At 40.4% G+C, this 25,253-nt stretch overlaps 1 protein-coding gene across 4 annotated transcripts; it reads left to right on the top strand.

Annotated features, from left to right (window-relative positions):
* Positions 1 to 674: 674 nt before the first annotated feature.
* On the top strand, positions 675 to 22,980 carry CUNH5orf30 (chromosome unknown C5orf30 homolog). Of its 4 annotated transcripts, none has more exons than XM_029565889.1 (5): positions 675 to 856; positions 6,143 to 6,279; positions 7,154 to 7,228; positions 8,221 to 8,310; positions 20,511 to 22,980. In XM_029565889.1, the coding sequence occupies exon 5, from the start codon at positions 20,534 to 20,536 to the stop codon at positions 21,155 to 21,157; it is 624 nt and encodes a 207-aa protein (XP_029421749.1). In that variant the 5' UTR covers positions 675 to 856; positions 6,143 to 6,279; positions 7,154 to 7,228; positions 8,221 to 8,310; positions 20,511 to 20,533; the 3' UTR covers positions 21,158 to 22,980. The 4 variants fall into 4 exon arrangements, with proteins under 4 accessions (XP_029421749.1, XP_029421751.1, XP_008836246.1 ...); XM_029565890.1 differs by lacking the exon at positions 675 to 856 and adding an exon at positions 1,034 to 1,225; XM_029565891.1 differs by lacking the exon at positions 6,143 to 6,279.
* Positions 22,981 to 25,253: the final 2,273 nt, after the last annotated feature.

The raw sequence follows: 25,253 nt of genomic DNA, 5'->3' as shown, positions 1-25,253 counted from the left end.
GGTTGGCACACAGAGCTAAATAAATGTCAAATAGATATTCCCATGCTGAGTTTAACCACCTTGGCATCTTGCTGTGAGTGACGGCTCACTCCTCCAATCCCATACTCTGGAGGGTAAAGCAGGAGGATTGCCTTGAGTTTGAGTCCTGCCTAGAACTATAGAGGAGACCCTGTCAAGAAAGAAAAGGGAAGAAAGGAAGAAGGGAAGGAAGGAAGGAAAGGAGGAGAGAACAGAAGGAAAATGAAACGAATTGGAATTTTAATTTGCTATGCACACACACCGATATTTAGTAGTTATTTAAGACTGACAGTATAATTTGTAACTTCATGGGCTTCTGGTCTCCTCAACTTCTACCCAGTGCTGAGCCTTTAAGCAGAAACTCAAATGACAACCATCCCCACACAGCTTAGCACACCCCTTAAAGGGAACCGTCAGCATTCCCGGGACTGCGAGGGGGACGTGCGTGGGGGAAGCGCAGGGTTTCTCTTGGGTACCACTCCTCCACGCCTTCGGGAGACGCGGTGCCCTCCCGGTGCCTCCGACTCCGGCGGCGACGCAGCGCCTTTTCCCGCTGCCCGCCCTTCCCCGCCTGTGAGCGGGCGCAGGAGGCGGGCTCAGCGCGTCCCAGCCTCGCCTCCGCAGCCAGAGGGAGGAGGAGGAAAGGCGGGCGGAGGCGGAGGAGGCGGGACTACGCCGGGCGGTAGCTGGCGCCGCGCGGTGGGAGAGGAGCGGGCACCTGGCTTGGGTGGCTGGCGGCCTCAGCCCGCATCTCGGCGCCTCAGCCCCGCGCCCGTCCCGCCCTTGGCTAAGGGTGTACGGCGGGGCGCAGAGGAGCCGGCGGAACCCTGGGCTACCGGTACGTCGTACAGGGACGGCCGCTCCTCTGCCAGCTTTTGTGCTGCAGAGGTGGTGCCGAAGGGTGGGGTGCGCGCGTGTGGGGTGCCCCGGTCCCGGCCCACCGTGCCAGCCCCAGGCACGGCGCCGCCCCTTCCTCCTTGCCTCCGTGCGGGGCCGGGCGCGCGGGCTGCGGCGCGGCGGGGGCCTGGCCCGGCCTCCGGGATGGCTGGCGGCGCCGCGTCGGAGGCGCCGGCCCTTCGAGGCCGCTCTCGGAGCTGGGCTGCGGATGGCCTGGGTCTGGCGACCTGGGTGGGGCCCGCGCGGGGTGCGGGGAGCCCGCAGCTTCCAGGCACGGGGTGGGGCCAGCGATGCCGAGAATGTGCGGCGTGTGAGTGCGGGGGCCTGCGCGGGGGTGAGCGCGGCGGGGGTTGTACGTGCGCTCGCCGCGGAGGTGCGGGACCCCCGACACCTCGCCTGGGCCGAGGTGCGGGAGTGTGGGTGCATGGCGGGCTCGGGGGGTCGCGGGTCCGCAGCCAGGCCCCACCAGCCCCATTGAGAAGTAGCTCTGCCGTGCGCCCCGCGCTGCGCAGATTGCATGCCGGCCGGTAGCGCCGGGCCGCCGCATCCGCATCTCGCCCGCCGTCCGCGGGGTGCAACCTGCCACCGAGGCCCAGGTCCCCGCGGCGGGGCGAACGGGCTTCAGGCCCGGGGACGCGTCGCGGAGAGGGTCTGGTCCCCGATGCTGGCCAGAGCGGAAGCGGCAGAAGTCTGGGGTATCGCCGCCCTCGTCCCACCTGTCGCGGGTGGACTTCGGGGCGGGTGGGAAGCGCAGGAAAGGGCCGGCGGCGGGCAGACCTTGAGTAGCGGACCATTGTGAAGCTGCCAAACTCTCTCTAGTGGTGGAATCTGCACAGCGCTGCCAGAAAGGAGCCCAGAACGCCGAGGAAATGACGGCCAGTCCTCTCCCCCTTGCAAGTGTTGTGCAGCCAGCAGTAGGGACTCCCAGTTTCTCTGCCCACGCCACTTTGCACCGGGTGGGCTGATGATTTTTGCAAAGCCTGTGTGTGTGTGTGTGTGTGTGTGTGTGTGTGTCTGTCTGTCTGTCTGTCTGTCTGTCTGTCTGTCGGTCTGTGTGTCTGTGTGAGTCAGTTTCTTGTGTGTCTGTGAGACAGGTAAAACTGGAGGTGGAAAGCTGGAACTTTTTACTCATTCCAAGAGGAGAAAGAATGGAACCAGCAGCATGTTATAGTGTTTGCTACTCCTAGCTGAAAGAACAGTTCTTACACAAGGTCCCTGACGTTACTAAACTTCAATTTACATTGTTTTTCTCAAAAAGCCACCCTATAATTAGGGTTGTGAGTTTGTCTGTGGAACTAGATAGACACTAGGAAGTAGAAATGACTCCTCGAAGTTTATTTTCCCAGTTATTTCAAAACATAGCATTGGTTATTATTGCAGAAGCTTTGAGCGCTCCATTAATTCAAGGTCACAGAGAATGCTTGTGCTACTTTGTTTAATGAATGAATGTTCCAGTCATTTCATTGTTTCGATTATGTAACTGTATTAGAACCACCGGATGAACAGGATGAAACGTAAGCGTTAGTGAATACGGAGACTACTTAATTTCGTAAGAACTGGTGCATGCATTTCTTTGGTTGGCTTTTGGTTTATTTACTTGTTTACAAGTAAATGTTTGTATTCAGTGTTCCAGGATGTAGGCATATGCTTATGGACTTTGTACATAACAGTGACTTTGCTTACTTTATTTGTGTATTTCATATTTTTTGGAGAGTCCTGTTAACATTGTCTTAAAAGTGTTTGGTATGGTGAGACTAACATTTTGTAAATATCATTTAAAACTTCCCTGATTTAGATCATCTGGTGGGAGTCAGCCTTTTCCTTTAGAGAAAAGTTTTATTTCTGTCACCAGTCTGTTAGAATGAGTACCTGGAAGATCGTTGCTTCCACCAGGTACACCTGTGCCTTTGTGATTATGCTTCCAAAAGAGGCAGGTTTCTTATAAGACTGTATGTAGATTTGCAGTTTCAGTTACTGTCAGACATATTTACAGTGAAACTTGAATCTGATGTTAGTAACCTGGGTTTGATTTTTACTAGCAGAAATGGGAACAAAATGAACCCTGTGCTCTTTATGGGATTTGCTATTACCAGAACTGATACCAGAAAGAGGAACACATTTATATCTTACTGAACCAATTATGGGGTTGTCCTGCCATGTTGGGGAGGCTAATGGTTTGTTGGTAAGGTCAAGGAGGGTTTTTAAAAAGAAATACTGTACTTAACAACTGCCCTTCAAAGCCTTTTCTGATTTAATTTTACAGATTGCATAAAGATAAGATGATTTGGAAGTAGGCTTTATGATGAGAGCTTACCACCTGGCTAAGCATTTTGTTTACCACTTATGTATTGTACTATAACAGCTAAACCATTTGATTTCTGTTCAGTGTTCACCACTTGAAAATTGTTTTGGTCCCTCTTTTGTTTTTAGAATAGTCTTTGAGATCAGAAAATATTTTTATTACCAAAGTAGTTTTACTAATTTAAATGGAGTTCTAAAACTTTCCTTTTTTTTTCCCTCCCCCGAATGGTCTCTCCTTAAATAGCTTATTTCCTTCCCCCTCCTCTACTCGTGTTGTGGGAATGAGAATTAAAACTCATAACTTACACCGGTGATTTATTTGCCTAAAAATCTACCTTTTCCTTAAAATCATCTTTAATGATTACTGGGATTTATTTACCAAAATTCAAAGTGCCCCCAGATTTATAATTTTAACAATTTTTTTAGCAATAGAATTTGCTAGTTTTTTTTTCTTGTTATTTTGTTAATGGATATGGGTCAATGACTGAGATTTATGGATTTGGGGGCAAGGAATTTGTATAGACCTGAAATTACCATATGGAGCTTTTCTTTCTTTGGGACAAAACCAGTCCAGTGCCTTTTTTGCTTTCCTGGTGTCATTCAGGCTTACTGTTGGATTTATTAGGTTTGTGTGTTTCCATGTTTATTATTTCTTTTCCTCTGGCCTGGTATTAGATTTTTTTCTATTTGCCCCAGTGCTCTACAGTACTCAAAAAACATTGTTGACAGAATAAGTCATTGAAGGAATGGCTGGGTGAGTACACCTCAAAAAGTATTCCTCAAGTATCTGTGCAAAGCCATGGAACAAGTAGACAGATGCTTTTTATATAAATCCATGCCTTTCCACTGTTAAGTATTACTTTGGAGTAGGGGAACAATATGCTTTTCATCCTAAGATATTTGAGGGTTCCAGGAGGTTGGTGCACATAATTATGTCAGAGTATTAACTATGACCTGAGACATTACTTTTGAAGGACTTTCTTCTTTTAACTGCGATGGTAGCTCTCACCTTGTGTGAGAAATGTCACACAGTTGCCAGTCAGTGTTTGCAAACTTTTCTATTTGTAGAAGCCTTGCTTGCAATCAGTAGTTGGGTATCTTTTGCTTAGTTACCTATAGCTTCCCTATCCAGAGGCATTGGTAGCCCTTGGTTATTGCCCCCCCCCATCACATTGTTTACAAAATAATGTCATGGGGCTTTCTGTTTGTTTCAGCTTCTTGGTGTTGGAGACATTGTATTTCCATCCTTGGCTCTCATTACTTCTGTCTGTGTTTCTACGTAGCTTTTGTCCTTCTTAAGACATTGAAATGCTTTTTTTCATTCAAGATCCATTGGTCCCTTTCCAAGCCTTCAAATAAATCCATCATTTGTGAGTGTTAGAGATTACTTAAAGTCTTCTGAAAATGGATGATTTTATTTGAAAGGTGTATTTGGGGAGAAATTTTTATTATACTTTAATTGCTATTTGGGAAGATGCTATTAATTTTGTAGTCAGTCCCTCCATAGGCACCCTTTAAAAAGTATACTTTATACTTCTTTTTTTTTTCTCTTCTCTGCTGTATTTATTTTTCCTTGTCCCCTTTTTCCTCTTCTCATGACCTCCCCACTTCTTTGTGCCTGTGTGCAGGTGGTGCTCAGTTTAGCATAAGCAGCAATGTCAGACAGGAGTGCAAACGAGGCCTGGAGTGAAGCTGTTGCACTCGGCTCACCTTGGGTCACTCCTGTGGCCTCCGTATTCTATGTTTGACTTGGCAATGGCATAACAGAGATAACCAGTCACTATGCTTTGTTTATTACAAAATTATAGACTTAGTTTCTAGACTTCCTCATCAGCTCAGTACAGATGGGTAATTGCTTTGAGGCTTTCCTGCTTTCAAATCCAGACAGAAGTTTTAGATTTGTTTCTTTCTAGATCAGTGCTGAAAAAAAATGTTTGAAAGAATATATTTCTTCCAGTGCATCTGAACACTTGGAAAGAATATGCCACCAAATGCTTGGCATAAATTATGTGAAGTTGAAATGAGATGTAAGACTTTCAAAGTTATCTTTATTTAGAATCAAGACATTCAGTTTTTTTTTCTCTTCTAATATTTCTTCTTACTTTCCATCTAAATTTCTAAGAGTCTTAAGTCAAATCCATGTCACTTTATGATTATGCAGCTCTGGCATCAAAATGTAGACTAGCTAACAGCCAGCAAGTTTTAAGATATTTTTCCTGCCTTATTGAAACTTTTTATCATTTATTTATTTTGTGTGGGGGTGTGAGCATGCTATGGCCTGCATGTGGAGGTCAGGGGACACTTTGTGGCAGTTGGTTGTCCCCTGTTTTGTGGGTTTCAGGGATTGAATTTAGGTTGTCAGGCTTGGTGGCAAGGGCCCTTACTTGCTGAGCCATCTGGCTGGCCCCATGCTTGATAATTTATGATGAAAAAAGTAATTTGGGCTGGGGATGGTTGCAAATACCTTTAATCCCAGCACTCAGGACGCAGAAGCAGGCAGAGACCTCTGTAAGATCGAGTCCAGCCTGGTCTATATAGCAAGTTCTAGGTCAGCTGGGGGCAACAGGGGGGCCCTGTCTCAAAAAGACCAAATGTGTGCATGTGTATATATATATATATATACGGAGAGCGCGTGTCAAGTAACTACACTATGATGCTATATATATATATATATATATATATATATATATATATATAAACTTGGAAGGCACTTACGAGAGAGTGTATGGCTTAGAAGGATTTTGTATAAGATTCCTCTGTACTTTAAAATCCTATTTTCAAGTTGGAAATAACCCTGGAACTAGTATTAGAAACTGCCCCACCCCCATCATTTCAGAAATGAGGTAATATAGCTTTCAGATGAAATGCTTCCCTAAAAACTTAGAATAGGACTCCACTTACAGAAATACTTAATGTACATTTTCAGGAGCATGTTGATGGGTGAGGCTGTGCTTATATGTGAGTGTGAAGATGAACAACTGGACTGGGAGCCAGACTAGACTGAGTGCAGGTTCCTGCACCAACTCTCAAGCAACCATATTTGACTGAATACTTTGAAGTGGGGTTAGTAATGATTTCCTTGTGGAGTAAAGATTATATCACATAAATTCATGTCTTTTTGCATCTCGAAGATGCTTAAAGAATGGTTTCTTTTTCTCTCATGCACCATTAAAATCTATTTACTTAATATATCAATGTGAACTTCATAACAATATTCTGGAAATTCTTTGGGGGTAATTATATAGAACAATTGTTTTCATTAGGAAGCAGATATCTGTTTCATTTTCTGTTACAACTAGAAGCTTCATTTGGTGCTACCATAGGTCTGAGTGTTAACTATGCAGACTTACAGGTCTGGAATTTAGTAGTAGTTGGTGGCAAAATAAGTGAAATAAAACATGTCTGTTATCAATATCTGAAGACATTCCAGTGGCTAATAAGTACTAGTTTTGTTGCTTAGCTATTTCTAGTTTCTCAAGCAAAATATTTTTAATTCAGTAAATTATCCATTTCTTTTGGCTAAAACTTTTTTGAGCTGCTTAGAAAAAAATAAACAAAATGGCAGACCCTTGGCTTTTTCTGTTGCTGGTTGCTGTTTGTGTTCAGTCTGAGAACAGGTTGGCTCATCATTGTGCTGCGTTATTAGGCTCTGCACACCTATGTGGATAAAATCAATCCTGTCTACTTTTTGAGCACCTCCCCTTGAGTTGAGTACAATGTCACAATACTTCACAACCAGTGAAACTTTTACAAGTTGAAAAGGTCTTTGGGGAGTTTTCTTGGTCTCAACAAATTAACCCAATTAACCAGGGAATGCAAGAGATAAAGATAGATTGTCTTACACATTAATTCCCCGGGTAAGAGGAGGATGGCTTGGAATGGATGCTAGAAACCTTGAGTGAGCTGATTTTTCTGTCTTTTAAACAATGTTTTCCAGGCTGGGGACATGGCTCAGTGGGTAAAATATTTGCTGTGCAAGCAGGAGGACCGGAGTTTGATCCCTAGCATCTAGGTAAAAGCTGGGTGTGGCAATCTGTCTCTTTAACCCGTGTGATTCTGGAAAGAAATGGTGATTCCAGGAACTTCCTGGCTGGCTAGCCTAGCTCAGTTGGTGAGCTGCAAGTTCAGTTAGTGACCCTCTCTTAAAAAAAAAAAAAATGGTAGAAGGCCTGGGGATACAGCACTGTGGCAGAGTTCTTGTCTAGGTTGTGTGAGGGTGTGTTCAATCCCTAGTACCAAATAAATAAATATAAATAAGGTAAGGGAAGAGGAAGACACGTGTTGACATCTTGTCTCCATAAGCACATTCCTGGGCAAACACATTCTCCCTATGTTAGAATTCAGTGTCTTCCAATAGCCTTCCAACTATGTACCTCAAAGCAGTCTTTACAAAGGATTTTTATTATTGCTATTTTATAGTTCAAGTGAGCAGACACCAAAATTAATTGCATAATAATAAGATCTGTAAAGGGCTTTGCAGCATGGAAAACACATCCCCTTACCTAGCAGACTTGATCCACATAACCACTCTATTAAGAAGGGAGCGTGGTGTGATTGGCCTTATTTTAGAGATTGCTATTTATGCAAGGTCAGGAGACAGAGTTCTTAGCAAGGCCAGAGGAAAAGGCCCATTCTTTTAGGCCAGCCTCACCATTCCTTTTTTCCTGTAGAATCTTTTGAACACATCAGTAGGATAAAACCAACATGTAAGCCTTGAGATTTTCTTGTGTGTTTATTTAGTCTACTTAGGTACTCTGAGTTTGGGTAGAGTTTAAACAGTGTGATATGGTGAGGAGCATATTAAGATGTTTGAGGATGCATTTAGCCAACCAAACTCAGAACTCCTTTTTAATTGAATTAATTCTTGTATCCTATATAACCTGTACCCGGTGTTAGCACCTCCTGCTGGTTTCATCCTGTTTTGCAGGTAGAATTGATATAATTAATTGCTTTATAAATTGTTACTCGTTGAATTACAGGCTTATTTTTGTGTTTCATGTTTAGTATCTGGAGTACAGAAGAAAAATTATTATGCCTGTGCTCCCTTGGGACTCTTTGGAAATTGTACAGTGACATCTTCTGGGATTTAGTCTGGTAAGTCACATTTTGCTTTTTCTGTATATTAACCATTATGTGATTGTAATACCATACTGTGCTTTAAAGACTACATAGATGAATAGTTAAAATGAAATGCCAGTGTATTACTACAGTTATGTGTACCAGAATTATAAAATTTCAGTGGTTATAACTGAATTTATTATTGCAGTGTGCTAAAAGTATTTGAAATATCTGATGCTTTAGTATATTTTTTCCTTTTTTTGAAATTCTGGTACAGTAAAGCAGTTACTGGAGATAGTATTTCAGAATATGATAGAAAGAAATGTTCAGGTTTGAGGGAAAGTTCAGTAAAATACTAAATCTCAAAATTACTGAAGTAATTTTCAAAACATTCTAGTTATATATTGTCACACATAATTCAGTGGCTGAAAGGAGAATAATTTTCACATAGTTGTGTACCCTTGACTATAAGTGTGACCATCCTTTCATTTATTGTACTGTGAATTCAAACTGTTAAAAATACATAATGCTCTTGTCTTCTTTTAGTTGTCTTTCCCGCCATGCCTTATGTTTATGCTGACATAGTTGTGTGTGACCTCAAGTCTTTCAAGGGGAAAATAATTAATAATAGCCTTTGTAGCTCTTCAGCATTTTTAGAGCTATATTACTGTGACTCTCTGCTCTTCATATCTTTGTTTCTCCTTGCTTTGACTCACTTGGAGAGGTCAACATCCTTGGAAAAGGCAGCTTTATAATAAGTGATTTCTGAATGGTCAGTCAGAAGCAGGATGATTTAAAAGAATGATGGGAAGAAGCCACTTCTCATATTGTTAAGTGATGTAGCATACCTAATGTATTTAAATGCACTTTAAAGATTTTCTTTTTATTTGTAATTACGTGCCTTTGCACTTGAGTGCAGTGTCTGTGGAAGTCAGAAGAAGTTGTCAGATCTCCTGGAGCTAGAGGTACAGGTGGTTGTGCTTTAACTGCCAAGCCATCATCTCTCCTGCCTCAAAAATGCATGTTGAAAAACTGAAAACAATACTAAAAGTTCTAGTTTTTAGGAAGAGGAACAAGATCTAAAATTTGTAGTACATTTGGAAAGAATGCAACTGGGTCACTAACACCAACCTGAAATAAACTTGAAGCAGTGGGTTGGAAGCTATAGGAATATATGCATATTTACATGACTGTCTATATGCATATAGGTGTATATGTCATATTTCTGTGTGCGTCTTATATTTTCAGGTAAAGTAGCATTCTGGCAGGGCTACACAAGGTAAAATGATTCAACTTGGGAAGCAGTGAGTCACTTGTTATTGAAGGTGATCAGACATATGCAGATGACCACTCAGTTTCCTTTTGACCTTGAGGCTACATAGCCAAGAAATTTAAAAGTTGTAGAGAACCGTGTAAAATTTGAAAATCATGTTACAGAAACCTTTTTTACTTGTAATGTCAGATTTATTGAACAATAACTTGTACATGATAAAATTTATAAAATTGAAGTGTTTTGATAGATGTATCTGGTTGTGTAATAACTGCTCCAATTCATAGACATATTTTTTGACCCCCAGATTCCCTTGTGCTCCTTTGTAGTGTGTACTTTCTCCCATCCTAACTTTGGTCAATCTGATTTATTTCTGGCCTGGTTATTTCTCCATTTCCAGAATGTCATATGAATTAAATCAAGTGGCATATAGCTTTTCTGCAAATGTCTTTCAGTTGGTGGACTCCTAGTTTGCACCTCTTTGGTGCTGACTGGTCTTCCATTGTATGCTTGCCTCACAGTTTATCCATCTGTTTCCTGAGGTGAGTTTTTGGATTGTTTCCAGGTTTGGGTAATTAAGAGTGATAGTGTTATAAATACTAATTTTCAGGTCTTCATGTGAACATTAACTTTCTTTATTTTCCCCCTTAAGTAAATACCTAGGAGTGAGGTAGCTTGTTATTTAATAAACATTATTCACTTTTATAAGAAACTGCTAAACTGTTATCCAAAGTAACTGTACCTGCAAAGACTCCTAAGTAGCTCACAGATGGAGCTCAAATCTCAGAACAGATTTATTTTCATTTCATATTTAATTTTAGTAAGTTTGGTTAGCAGATATTTTCAACTTACAGTAGATTAGAAACAGTAAATTAGAAGGCTTTAGGGATTGGTTATTAGTGTAAGCAGACATGTCCACCAAAGTGACTTAAACTATTTTGAATTTATTTTTATTTTATGTGTATGACTATTATTTCGTCTGTATGTAAGTGCACCATGCATGTAATGCCCACGGAAGTCAGAAGAGGGCATCAGATCCCCTGGAACTGAAGTTAGGGACAGTTGTTAGCCGCCATGCGGTTGCCGGGAAGTGAACCCGGGTCTTCTGCAACAGCAGCCAGTTTAGCAGCATTAAACCCCTGAGTCACCTCTCCACCCTCCAAAGTGACTTTTAGAAAGATGGAAATTAGAGAAGTGAAATTCTTCTGTTAGCTATGATATATCTGACAAATTCTAAAATTTTATATGCATATTAGAATTACCTGGGGGAGGGTTATTGCTGTTGTTATTTCTTTTTAATTCAGAGCCCAAGATATGTATCTCAGTTCTGTTACATCACAGATTTGTGATAGGACTCAGGTATCAGTATTTTTTGAAGTTCCTAGGATGATTTTACCCTATAAACACACATTTAGGAGCCACATGCTAGAATTGCAACATGATGAAATTAAAGGTGCAAAGCATCTTCAAGCCACGAGTCCAGGGTTGTGGTTCTGCTCACAAATGGCCATGTGACTCTTGGCAGACCTCTGCCCTTGTGGCTTCAGGGTGCTGCTGTTTATCAGTCCAACAGTAGCGGTACAGGCCAGGAATCCTCCAAGATAAGAAACAAATCTCAAGACTCTTAGGCTCTTACCAAAGAGCAGTTCTGTTCTGCACTGCTTATTTCAGGTCCCCCTTCAAAAGGCCTTTGTTACTATGGCAGCCTTTTTGTTTTGTGTGTTTAGATGGTTACATCTTACATGGCATTGCTAAGTGGTACTAAACAGAGTAAAACATATGAAGCAGTGTTTTGATTACTGGAGTGAAGTTTTTGGTTAACCCAACTTTTAAAAACATTTTCCAGAAGATTGGGCCTGGAGAGATGACTCAACGGTTAAGAGAACTGGTTGCTCTTGCAGAGGACCTGGGTTCAGTTTCCAGCACCCACATAGCAGCTGACAACTGTCTATAACTTTAGTTCCAGGGCATCTGATGTCCTCTTCTGACCTCTGGGCATTGCATGACATGGGTACACCTACATGCACACAGGCAATACACTCAAACATAAAATAAACATAATAAAATATAAAAAATTTCCAGGAAACAATACTTAAAAACTATTTGTGAGGCTGGGGAGATACACAAGTATGAGGACTGGAGTTCAGTCATGCCTTTGTGATCCTAGCGCTGGGGAGAGCAGAGACAGGGAGATGCCTGGGACTCTGGCCATCCATTCTAGCCTATTAGGTGAGCTCCAGGCCTAAGGGAGACCCTATCTCAAAAAACAACAACAACAAAAATCAAGGTAGGTGACTCCTAGGAATGACCCTGACCTCTGGCTTCCCCATGCATGCAGAGACATAGATGTACATCCCACACAAGAATACACCCCTATATGACACACAGATGTGAAATTATCAGCTATTTTCAAAGGTGATCTAAGGAGCTATGGAAATTGCTATATAAGCCCCAATTTTTTTTTTGTCCAAATGCACAGGAAATATGACTTCTTGGAGAGTGTCTGGGCTGTGCATAGTACATGCAGGTTGTAGTCACTTGACATCTTGTGCTAGGGCATGGAGAATACCCTACGCATGCATTGTGGTTTGCTTTGCTTTAGGCTCAGCCAGAACTGATGTTGGGGTAAGACACCCTATACCCAGTACTTTAAAAATGCACACTTTACATATTTTTCTACTGTATGTAAACGTTTTTACCATTTGTTGAAAGAAATTTGATATTTAGTTTATAAATTTCTTTATAAGATCTGTCTGTTAGAAGTGAAAATATCAGAGTTGAGGTCAAAGAATGGAAACCATGCCCGCTTCATTTGTCTTTTCCCTTTGGAAAAATCAAACACATCCTTTGAGCTCGCAGTCTTTCTTTCTTCAGCAGTTTCTATTGATAAGCTGTAAAAGCAGAAATAGACACTCTCCCGTAAGATTATACATTATAAAAGTATTTACATTAACTTTTGGTTATATAAAGTAGTGCATTCATTGTGAAAAATGGGAACATTTTACATAAAGCTTGTGTTAATTGTTATAAAAGTTTATGAAGCATATGTTCTTTCACTCAGCCAGTTTTAGATTTTTCTTGAAAAATTAGTCTGTCTCAAAATACTAATAGCGGTTTCCTCCAGGTGTGTCTGCCATCGGTATGGGGTGAAGAGGGATTTTAACTTTTACAGTGCATCAGTGTGAATTGCTTGAATTGAATGTCTTTCAGTATGGGTAGATTATATTCACAGGTTACAAAAATAATAAAAGTAAGCAAACATTGGAGCAGGCCAGTGAGGAATGGAAGGAGCAGGAAGGATCTGGGTGGGAAAGGTGCTTATAGAATGGTCATGGACTCAAGGCCCTTTGAGGTATTTCTGCAGTTCTTTAACGTAGCAAGTAAGATGGAGCTCTGTCGTATAGTAAGTAGATCTGTTTCTTAGAGTGTATCTGTCAGTGTCTCAAGCAGTTGCAGCCGAAGAGTTGACTGTAGTTTATACCTCCAGGTAAGCTTGGGTTATCAGCTTGTCCTTTTACAAAATTTGGCTATCCTTTCTCTTCATGAATGTTCTGTTATACCCAGACCTTACCAGAACCACTCTATCATGAAAAATATTTATGGTAATCTACTATTAGCGTTTATGACAGAGAAGAGCAAAGGTATATTAAGAGAAAGGAGCAAAGAAGACCAACATATATGTTGATAGACTCTAACCATGGAATTCCATGTCTTTTGATATCTCAGCTAAAGCTTCAGGGAATTGGAATTTTTTTAGTGGGTATGTTACACTAATGATGCATGAATATTTGTAATAGGAAGGCTAATGAATCAATGAATTTGTTTGAGTTTTTAGATGAAGTACAGCTGTTAGGATCCAGTGTTCCTCAAAAAGCGTTCTTTGTATAGCATTTATAAAACTCTTTCAGTTCTAAGGCGCTAAGGCACTTAACTGTACTTTTAAACTATTGGTATTTGTGCCCCAAGTTTAGAAGGCTTGTCTTTTTGGAGAATAGTGAAGGGCTCAGAGACACTACACATGCTACAGTTTTGATCATTGTATTCTATAGGTTGGACTGCTTTCTTTTTTATTTCAGCCATTATTTAAAATATGCAACTAGGGGCTAGAGAGATGGCTCGGCAATTAAGAGCACTGACTGTTCTTTCAGAGAACCCGAGTTTAGTTCTCAGCACCCACATTGCAGCTAACAACCATCCCCATCTGTACCTCTAGTTCTAGGGAGTCTGATGCTGTCTTCTGACCTGTGTGGACATTGCATGACACAGGTGCACTTATATATACGCAGGCAATATATTCATACACAAAAATAAAAATAAATAAAATATTGAACAAAATATGCAACTAGAATTAGTAGTATGTAATCTAGTATCATCTAGTTGGATGGAGTCTCATGTATTTCAAAGATACACAGTAGCACCTTCAACATGACAAGCTCTTCGATGTTTTATGTGATAAAAGACATCTTTAGGCTAATCTAAATTTTTTATTTGCTTGTTTAAAAACACAATTAAAAATTATCTATGTTGTGTATGTGTGTGTACCACATGTATACAGGATCCTGAGGTCAGAAAAGGGTGCCAGGTCTCCTAGAACTGAAGTTACAGAGTTCCAGGGAATTGTAAGCCACCATGTGGGTGCTAGGAAACAAACAGTCCTCTGCAGGAGTAGCAAGTGCTCTTAACTGTTGAGCCATCTCTCTAGCTCCCTAAAAACACAGTTTTCAAAGCACTATGTAAGTGTAAGCTAACTTTTCTTTCTTTATCTTTAGTGTGTGTATGTGTGTACCCATATGTTTGTATTTGTGCAGGAGCATGTATATGTATATGTATATGTATATGTATATGTATATACATATGTATATGGTCATGTGCTTGTGTGTACTTGTGGGGGGGGGGAGGGATGGAGGCCAGAGGACAGTTTTGATTGTTGTTGCTCAGGTGCTGTCCACCTTTAAAATTCTTTTTGAGACAGAGTCATGAAATTCACTTTTGGGTAGGCTAGGCTGCATGGCCAGTGAGCCTCAGGGATTCAGCTGTGTCGGCCTCCCACGTGCTGGGATTACTCACTTTCTTGTTTTAACACAGGGTCTCGAGATCAAACTGAAGTCCTCATGATTGCAATGCAAGCATTTTACTATTGCGCTTTCTCCATAGCCCTCTAATTTTATTCCCTCTTCTAGACTTGTTTTTTATTCACAGAGTTTTGCTGTTTCTGTTGGTGTAATGTTAAATATTTTCCTAATTTTTATTTCTAGTCTTTATTTTTTGCTTTAAGTACATATAAAAGGCATTAATGGAAATAAGAATGAGTATCTTTAGTGATCTAGAATATAGAAGTAAGCATTGGATCTGTTTTTTTTTTTTGTGTGTGTGTGTGTGTGTGTGTGTGTGTGTGTGTGTTACATGTGTGTGTACAGGTGGGTGGGTGTGAGTTTGTCTGCCCATAAGTGCCCCTGTGGAGGCCAGAGGTTGACATTAGGTGTCTTCCTTTGTCACTCTCCACTTTGTTTTTGAGACAGGGTCTCTCACTGGACCTGTAGCTCACCTGGACCTGACAAGCCACCAAGTCCCAGGGCTTTTCCTGTCTCTACCCGCCAGCACTGAGATTGTAGATGTTCCAGCACCTGACTTTATGTGGATGCTGGGGATTTGAACTCATGGCTTGCACAAGAAGCATTTTACCCTTTGGGCCATCTCCCCAGACTCTGTACATGATTTCTTGAGTCTCTGTTTATTGGTTCAGTAGAGGTAATGCTTTTTGCAGAGGTGTGACCTGGTATTTGTGAGGATGCTTGTAATCCTGTCTTGACAGTAAGCCTTTTGGAAACAGGTTAGAAAATGAAATACAATTCAGAATTATAAGTAGGCCTGCTGAAAATAACAAGCCCATAGTAGTATTTTCATGGTAAATCCTGAGGAATGTGCTGTGATACACAGGTCATCTCTAAATTTAGTCATTGTAGCTGAATTTTCTATTGAATGCTTTTAATAAGAAATTTGGGAGCAAGGAAGCAGGTCAGTGAGAGAGCCTGCACTCAGTATGCATGAGGCCCTGGGTTCAGTTCCCAGCACACACAAAGAGAAAGATATTTCCCATGGAAAAGTTTGTGTCTCATGATGTGCTTCTAGGTGTGGTGGTGTGACCCTGTATTGTCTCAGCTTACACTGTTGGGGGTTGGGCTGCCTTGGAGTAGTCTTGGCACACACACACACACACACACACACACACACACACACACACGGATTAGAAAAGACACCTAGGCATTTTCTTCAGATGGAATAGTTCCTGTGTATTTAGCAAATGACTGGAGAAAATTGATTCTATATTCCTCAGACTTTCCCTCAGTGTTTAAACACAGTCAAGAAATTCTCAGGAATTCAGTAACACAGAATGTTTTCATTTCAGCCACATTGAAGAACAGGAGTTGTACTGTTGTTTGGTTCACCTTCTGTCCAAATAAAAATGAATGTTTGCCTCTCAGGGTTCTCTTTCTGAAACTCGGCTTTCTCAGAAGCGCTGCCTAAGTAGGTATTCTTAGAAGAATAAGGTATAAGTCAAAAGAGCCAGAGATCATTGTGCTAGGGAAAATAAAGTAGATTCACAGTATCACATTCTTTCTTGTATATGGGGAAAAACATGGAAGGTGGAGGGAGACTTTTAAGGAGTTGGAAGGGGACCAGAAGGAAGGGGAGGGTGGACGAACATGATTACTTACATGTATGAAAGGGTCAGTGAAACCCATTCTCTCATACAATTAACACACTAATAAACACAGTGAGCAGTTGGTTAGAGACCCGGTCGCTGCATGGGTATCAAGGCTTGAAAGATGCTCTTCATATGACAGTCAGTATACCATGGAGATCAGCAAAACCACCTGAAAGGCTGTTTTGAGATTCGCTCTTTGTTGAGTATGAATGCTTCATGGCTGAAGTGTGCAAACATTTTCCAGCTCTTCAAATTGCCTCATGACAAGTTTAACAGGAGGTGCTGCATGTATAACATTTGAAATGGGCATTCTAATCCAGTGCTGTGAGACTGTCATCCTGATAGTTTCCACAAAAGTTGACCTGTTTCACGTTGGTCTTAGGTGTTAGATGTTTGTGTTATAGGATATTAGAAGTGATTATTTCTGTAATTTCTGTTTTAAAAGTGCTTTCTATATTGAGTCTGTTGTCTGCCCAAGAAAGATGTAATAGGTTTTTCATACCAGTCACATCTGTTTCTTCTACTTAAAAAGTTAGGTCATTCTCTCCAATGTAGATGTCTGAAGATGTATTTGGATAGTTTTGTCCAGGTAGGTGATATCGCTTACTGTGTTACTGACTACTGTAACCTTTACTGATGATGAGTTTTCATCTAACAGTGTGTTTCATGGCATGTCAAAAGTTCGACCTTTGTATATTTCTTCACCTACTTTCTTCTCTTTCCTAATTTTCCAGGAATGATGTACTATTTCTGTCTATTCCTCTAAACCATTGTATCCTACTACCTTTGTCTTCAGCCCCAAGAGAATCTGAAAATTCCCAGTGTTTGCCTTTGTACAGCAGAATTGGTTTAGTGTTGCAACAAACCCTTGGTGTTCCTACTGACCACAGAGGCCTGTGCCTTCACTTCACACCTTGCATCTTTGTACTTTGTTAACCTGCTTAGAAGTTTTTCCATATACTAGGCAAGAGAGATGTATTTCAGCACAGTGTCAATAGGGATTATTACCCAAATTCAGAGTATATAAGATCTGAAATCATGATTATTATGAATTTTATCACATATTAAGTGAGAATGAGGGGTTTGGTAGAAAATCATGAGTTACCATGGAGTGCCAGACTGGGAATAAACAGAACAGTGCTTCCCTTGGGGCAAATGGCCACATTGTCACTAACCTGGTGGCTGTCCCTGGCTAGGGCACTTTGTTTATGTGCTTCTGTTTCTTCCATGTCTCTGGTTGCTTGGCCCTAGCCAACCCTTGTTGCCTTGCCTTTCAAGATGAAGTATCAGATTGAATTCCTGCCATAGCTGCCCTTCGGTGCATAGGTTGGAGTCCTTGGATCTGCCCTCTTGTAATTTTCTAAGGCTACAGAATTAGAATTAGTGAGAAACAAAGGGTTAATTTATCTCTTGGCTTAGGTCAAATATTTGTTTACCAAAAAACTGGGTGTGGGCCCCTAAACTTCTCTAGTTGAGCTGTCACAGTCAGATCCTTTCAGTAGCAAAACAAGTTGCACCATGGAATAGCAATTTATTTTTATAGTCACAAAATAATATAAAACTACTTACTTTATATCGAAAAAGATCCTGAGAGGGCATTTTGGCTAAATAAAAATTGGACATAGTCTTAAGATTGAGAGTAAAAGTGATCTGTGCGATGGTCCCACTGATGCTCTGTTGCAGCCCTCTTTGTGGATGTTTGGTTTCAGCTGTGCTGCATGTGGGGGCTACCTTGAAGACAGGTGGCCGCTCATACCTTCACAGTCTTTTAAAGAAGGAAAGTAGAATTTGCAAGTGAAGGAACAAAGTTCAGGAGTTTTCTGTTTTATTTCCTTTGATTTTAGTTTTCTAATTAACTGGAATTTAAATGAATGATAAACCTTTAGGAGATTCCTCCATTAGGAAATATTTGCTTGTTTTATAAAAGATCTCAAGAATTGTGTGATATAACAGTTGCCTTTTCTGGTAAATTTTTCATATTAAACTTAGTTATTTGACATTTTGATTAGTGTTCTGAGATGCTTTCTTAAAAGTATAACCTGCTTCCAACTGAAATTCAAGCAAAATTAGTTTCTCAAAAATGACATTATTTCTGTTTCCCCTATCATTTTGTTTTCCAAAATTTGTATTATCTGCAGTTTTCTAGGAACCTAGCCATTATTCATGACACTTCTGTCAATGGGGTTTTCCAAACTACGTAAAGTGATAATTGCAGTGAACAGTACTATTGTTCATTGTGAGTCACTATGCCATTTATAAAGCTGTTGAAAAGAATATTGCCTTAGGTATTGTAAAGTAAAACAACTGTCAACTTGATCTGCTCTATGATGAAGTAGACATATAAAATAACATTTGGTGTTTCACATATGTTTAATATTAAAAGTTATGTGCTATATTGGGCTTAGGATTAATAGTTTTTAAAAATATTTTTATTAATTCTTGAGAACTTCATACAATGCATTTTGATATTTCTTTTCCCCCAGCTCTTCCCAGATCCACCCCCACCTCCCTATATACCTAACTTTTTGTTTTGTTTAATTTTGTTTTGTTTTTTCCCCCATCAAGTCCAATTTGTGTTGCTCAAATCCTCTTGGGTATAGAACCTGCCCTGGAGTGTGGTCAGCATAGCAGGGCTCACACGATGGAAGAAGACTGACTGACTCTTCCTTCTCAGCAGCTGTCAGGTGTCAGTAGTGCCTCAGGTAGAAGTGGGACTTCATGTTCACTTCCCCTTCTCCTCCATGCTGGGATTTTGTCTGGCTTGAACTTGAAAAGGTCTTGCACATGCTGTCACATTGCTGTGAGTTCATACATGCATCTGCCTGCTGTATGGAGAACACTGTTTCTTTGTCGTTTATCCACCACTTACGGTTCTTACAGTCTTTCTACACCCTCTTCCACAAAGATCCCTGAGCCTTGGGGCAACGGGTATGATATAGGTGTCTCTTTTAGGGTTGAGAACTCTGAATGTCTTATTCTCTTCATGTTGATCCATCGTGGGTCCCTGTGTTACTCCCATCTACTGCAAGAAGTTTTTCTGATGAGGGTTGAGAGGATTGAGAGATGCACTAATATATTGGCATAGCAAAAACTCCTTAGGAGTAATTTAATTTTATTTTTTTAAAATATTTATTATTTTTATTTTATGTGTACGAGTGTTATGCCTACATGTAGGTAAGTGCACCCGTGTCGTGCAATGCCCTCAGCTGACAGATGAGGCTATAGGATCACCTGGAACTGGAGTTACAGACAGTTGTTAGCTGCCATGTGGGTGCTGGGATTCGAACCTGGGTCTTCTGTAAGAACAGTCAGTGTTCTTAAGTCCAGTCAGCTGGAGGCTGAGCCATCTCTCCAGCCTCAGGAGAAATTTTGATACCATGTCCATTTAGTAGAATATTAGTAGTAGGTTCTCCCAAACAATCTGTGACCTGTCTAGCCACTGGTTCTTGGCCCTGGTAACAGTGCCAGGTATGGGCTACATCTTTAGGAGTGGGCCTTAAAGTCAATCAGAAAGTGGTTGATTACTCCCATAACATTGTGCCACTATTGCACCCATGGGTGTACCTTGCCAGGCCAGGCATTATTATAGCTTGCTGGGTTTGCAGCTAGGTAATGTTGAATACTTTACTCTTTTAGTAGCAAGAATTAACTTTTCAACTTCAAAATTACTTTCTTTAATTCACTGGATATTTCAAAGGAAGAACATTTATAAGGTTTTCTGAACGTCCTCCAAATACTCCTCCATAGCCTCAGAATTATTGCTAAGTAGACTGATTCCTTGCAGAAATTGGTCAATTAATTGTATTATATTCCCCTTAGGCACAATTGGAAAGAATTACAGGATTAAAGAGCTGAGCATTTACTTATTCTAAGTGAAATGAGGGAAAATTAAATTTTCAAGTCAAATTTAAATGATTGTGAATGTATGCTCGCTTGTCTTTGCTTAATGCTGAGATTTGTATGGAATTTGCTTAGTGCATCAAGGCACTTTATGTAAACTTTATGTGGTTGAGCAGAGTGCTATACTTGGAGAAGTGGTGTTGTCTCTTTTCTTCTCCATCTGGACTTTCCACAGCACTTCTGACTTTCATTTACCTGCCTGCGAGTGTTTGAAGGTGGAATGGGAGTGGTCATTTCATGCCTGCTCTGAGGTATTTAACAGATAAAGAAATCAATCTGAAAAGTGTTACACTCTAAGAGATCAGGCTTGGCCCAAAGCTGTGCATTATACTTCTCTAATCTGAGTCTGTTTACTTTTAGGAGTGTGCAGAGTGGTGCCTAAAATGGAAGTAGATATAAATGGCGAGTCCAGAAGTACTCTGAGCACCCTGCCCTTGCCGGTGACTGAGGGAAGCTCACCAGGAAAGGCAGAGGCAGAGAAGCCCCGCTGCTCTAGCACTCCCTGCTCACCTATGCGTCGGACTGTGTCAGGCTATCAGATCCTCCACATGGACTCTAACTATCTGGTTGGCTTCACAACTGGTGAAGAACTCCTGAAGTTAGCCCAGAAGTGCACAGGAGGGGAAGAGAGCAAGGGAGAAGCTATGCCTCCGTTGCGCTCCAAACAGCTGGACGCAGGACTTGCGCGTTCCTCTCGCTTGTATAAAACCAGAAGTAGGTACTATCAGCCATACGAGATTCCAGCTGTCAATGGCAGGAGGCGAAGGAGGATGCCCAGCTCAGGAGACAAGTGCACTAAATCTTTACCTTATGAACCTTACAAGGCCCTCCATGGGCCCTTGCCTCTTTGTCTTCTTAAAGGTAAGAGGGCTCACTCCAAATCTCTGGACTACCTCAATCTAGATAAAATGAGCATCAAGGAGCCAGCTGACACAGAAGTACTACAGTACCAGCTTCAACATCTAACTCTCCGAGGGGATCGAGTGTTTGCTAGGAATAATACATGAATGACTCCCAGAGAGTTGAAACCACTTTAGGTCAGCCTGTACTCGGCTAGAGAAAACCTGCTGTCGTACTCTACCTGACCCTTCACATTATAGATGGTTATATCAGTTAAGTGTTCCTGGAACATAAAAATTGTTCAGATCAAGTTTTGGATACAGGAATGAAATCACAGGTACTTGGGGCGGGGGGGATATCATTCTAGAGCACGCAACTGCAAAGAAAACTGAATGTTGATCATTAGTTTGCATAGCTTTTTAGCTAGGAAAAGGCTTTGGTGCAGTAATTTCATCTTTATGATTCTGACACTCAAATTGGGAATGTTACCTGCTTGATTATTGCTGACATGGTATGATTCATTAGAAATTTATATCTTAAGTACTTAAGTACTTCTTGGATCTCTGTATTTTACTATAAAATGTATGTAATGATTTGTTTTATGAAATTTAGAACTTGAACATTGCTGAATTGGACCACTTTTTATTTTTAAATATTGAGTTTAAATATTTTATAACTGGTTTTGCACTGAAAACAATTAACATTTCAGATTAAGAAAATAATCTTTCTTCACTTGCCTCAATAATAATATTGAGCAATGAATTTTTTATTTCCGCATGGAAAGTTATTGATCTCTGGCTGTAAAATATTCCTTTATAGCATTATTAAAGTGTGTCTTAATAAAATTAAATTTGGGATACAAAGTATTTATTTTACAATGGGTAGTGGGTGGGAAGCTTTTCCAGAAAGTTTCCAATCTGAAGTTTTCATAAGTTGAAAAAGTTTCCTTAGTGCTAATTTTTTAATTTAAAATCCACCTGGAACTTTAAAATGGAAAGGATTCTCTTAGCTGTGATTGTCGGCTTAGTACTATTTGCATCTGAAATTCCTGTAAGTGAATGGAACTTTAATAGAGGATCTCATGATTTTAACTATCGAATGCTTAAACTTAAGTATGAAGTTATACCACTCAGCATGGCATTGGGTCATCCTAGTTTTAGTTCTCTGCAGCACAGTGCTCAGTGAAATTCTAGTTTCTGGGATTAGTGTAGGAGCCTGAAGTGCTTCTACAATTTTAATGGGCTAATCCTGGATTACTTAACAATTTATGTCAATTGCACTGGTTTAATTTGTTGCTAAAGAAATAAGTCTCTGCCTTCAATAACATATACAACTCAACTATTCTTTGATTATATTTTAGGGAAAAATGGATGTAACTTACCTTTTGTAAACATTTCTATTTCTTTTTTGACTCTTAAAGGTGCAATTTATTACTGATATGGTATTTCTGGCAATGCAGAACTACATATTTTGTGTTTTCTTTTGGGCACTGAGTTTCTTAGGGGTTAACAACCTTGCTTATAAAATAAGATCACAGTTAATGAGTGGGTCATTCCTGGAACAGTTGTGATTTTCCTTTTTCCAGAATGAACAACAAATATTATTCAGAGCAGAATAAATATTAGAAAGCCCCAGGAACTCTTAATGTTTATAACACATTCATAAAGGCAAACCATGTGGTAGGATGTGTGAAAGAGCCATTTGGAGACTGCCTCATGTCTTACTGAATTGATCAGATTTCTTGGTGGGCTGAAAAGTTTCACCTGTTGTCTATTTTAAAGTAAATTGCACCTTTGTAACATATTGTATTGATGAATGATCACTAAGATTAACTATATCTATAGAGTCATTAGTTTGACAAGAAATAGAATCCTATCAGATGCCAAAGAGTTGGGATTTTTACATTTAATGATTAAACATCGTTATTTATTATTTGCCCTGTGGAACTGTATTATTTCTAACTATGAAATAAAAGGGTGATGTAAACATACATTGTTATGTTTTGCTTAATTAAATACACCATCAGTAGGCTAGTTAAAAATTCTACCCAAGTGGCTGGTGAGATGGCTCAGCAGGTAGAGGCACTTGTTACCAAACCTGACAGCCTGAGTTTGATCTCTGGGGGCCCTACAATAGAGAGAGCCAACTCCCACAAGCTGCCCTCCTACCTCCACACGTACATCATGGCATGTGTGCATACACAGAAGTAAATAAGTAAATGTAACTAAAAAAGAAAATTCCATGCAAGCACTTACTTTATGGAAACCCTAGCTCTGTGAAATAAAAGCAAGCACTTTTGATGCCTATTGGTGCTTCAAAGTAAAGGACATACTCATGAGCAGATAGATATTCAGCTCATTTGGCAAACAAAACATTTTTTTGAGAGATCTTTGCCCAGGCACCTAAATTTCTTGAGCTAAATAAAAATACATAGTTTAAAATTTTTGTTTTTCTAGTTAAGGACAGATGAAGTTCTATGGCAAAAATGCACATGTAAAAAGTTTAATATGTCATACGTGCTATGTTCTGATAAGTAGCTGTGGCTGATGTAAAAATGTCAGAGTTCTAGAGAAGCAGTTTTCACAGCGTTTCTGCAGAATCCGTTTTGCAGTCTTACTTCCTTGGCACTCCATGGAATTGGGCTCCTGTGGTAGTATTTTATCAGAGGGAGAAGAGGAGAGGAGGAGGAAGAGGAAGGGGAGGGGGAAAGGGAAGAGGAGGAAGAGGCAGGAGGAGGCTGTCTCTCTTATCCTATAGAAAATATCCTTTCTAATATACCTTCTGGTCTTCAAGTGTTTTTTTCAAGTTCATTATAATACTCCATAATGAGCAGGGCCTACTTTGGCCAGCACAAGCATGACGCTGAATCTTTTAATGCTTGTTGCACTAACATATTACAATGTCATTTAACGTCAAGTTTTTGTTAAGATGCCACATGTTAGAATCTGGTATGGGGCAAAAAATAGCATTAGCATCTCAGTGGGTACTACTGACTTCCGTCTGGCTGCACTTTGCACCAGTGCTTGGCTCCAGGGCTCCTTTTTTTCAGCAGTCAGAGGAGAGAGGTTCTGGACTAAGATCCCGTTTCAAGGCCATCCAGTCCTGTCCTTTTCTCCTCATGCATTATAATCCCTGTGGGCTTCAGTATCTTCTTACACTCAGTTTATAGTTTCAGTATTTTGATTTTAGGAAAGTTTTAGAGAATCTAGGTTAACTTTCAAAGGAAAATTGGGCTTTCACCAAGGAAGGGGTATGTCTTAAAATCTTGAGAAAAGCAACCTATTTTTACTTATTTTTCTCACCCTAATATACTTTAGTCTCAGAAAAGTTTTTATTCCATTTATAGTTGAACTTTTTGCAAAGAAACTTTTAAATGGCCTTGGCTTAAGTGGTTTGTTCACAATCACATCAAGTAGGAGGTGAGGCTGTCACAGTTTATAAGTGGCATAAATGCTCTGGAAGAGATGGGTGAAGAGGGGGCAGGGATGTACGCTACTGTAATGCAGAGGGCAGCAAGTGTTAAGCAAAACTGTCTTTTTAAACAATGTAATTTGATTAAAGAAATGGAAATTGACAAGGAAGATTGCCTTGGAAATATAATAAACGTGATTACAAAGCTAGAAGTGGAGATTGTCGACACTTAATGATGCACTTCTTTTTGTAATATTTCTCTAGACAAGAATTCTGAAATGGACTCTTTGATATTTTACATTAGAAAAAAATAAAGCTTATTCTGTCTGGCAAGACTAGAAACAATCAAAGGAAGAATGGACTTGATTTATTATTTTTCACATGCTCCCAGAACTGCCCTGAGCTGGCAGAGGGGTGTGTGTGTGTGTGCGTGTGTGTGTGTGTGTGTGTGTGTGTGTAGTCCTTGCCATTATAAGTGACTTTGTGCAAGGTTTTCTTAAGTGGTTTCAGAGAAGAATCTAAAACCAAATTAGAATGTTGTCAGCCCCTGATCTTTTGGGCTGTTTGATGTATAGATCTATGGGAGGGTGCAGGATGAGGAAAGGGAACTCGGCGTCCTCTGGGGTGGAAGAGAGTAGCTGCAGTCAGTAGAGTCCTTAAATGCTCCTGGCTGAGGTCACTTCTGGAAAGAAGAGCTTTGAAGCCCTTGCTTTTGTGGAAAAGCCAGCAGCACTTTAAAAATTCTTTCTGAATGCTCTTAAGAAAAGATTCGTACTGTGTGCGGGTGGAAAGAGGAGGGAACACAGGTCCATGATGCTGACCTCTTATCTGATTCAGCAGGAGGAATATGCT

The sequence above is a fragment of the Nannospalax galili genome, unplaced genomic scaffold, assembly GCF_000622305.1.
Source record: "Nannospalax galili isolate Female #2095 unplaced genomic scaffold, S.galili_v1.0 scaffold578, whole genome shotgun sequence".
In the NCBI taxonomy this organism is placed as follows: Eukaryota; Metazoa; Chordata; class Mammalia; order Rodentia; family Spalacidae; genus Nannospalax; species Nannospalax galili.
This window is presented reverse-complemented; position numbering and strand designations above follow the sequence as displayed.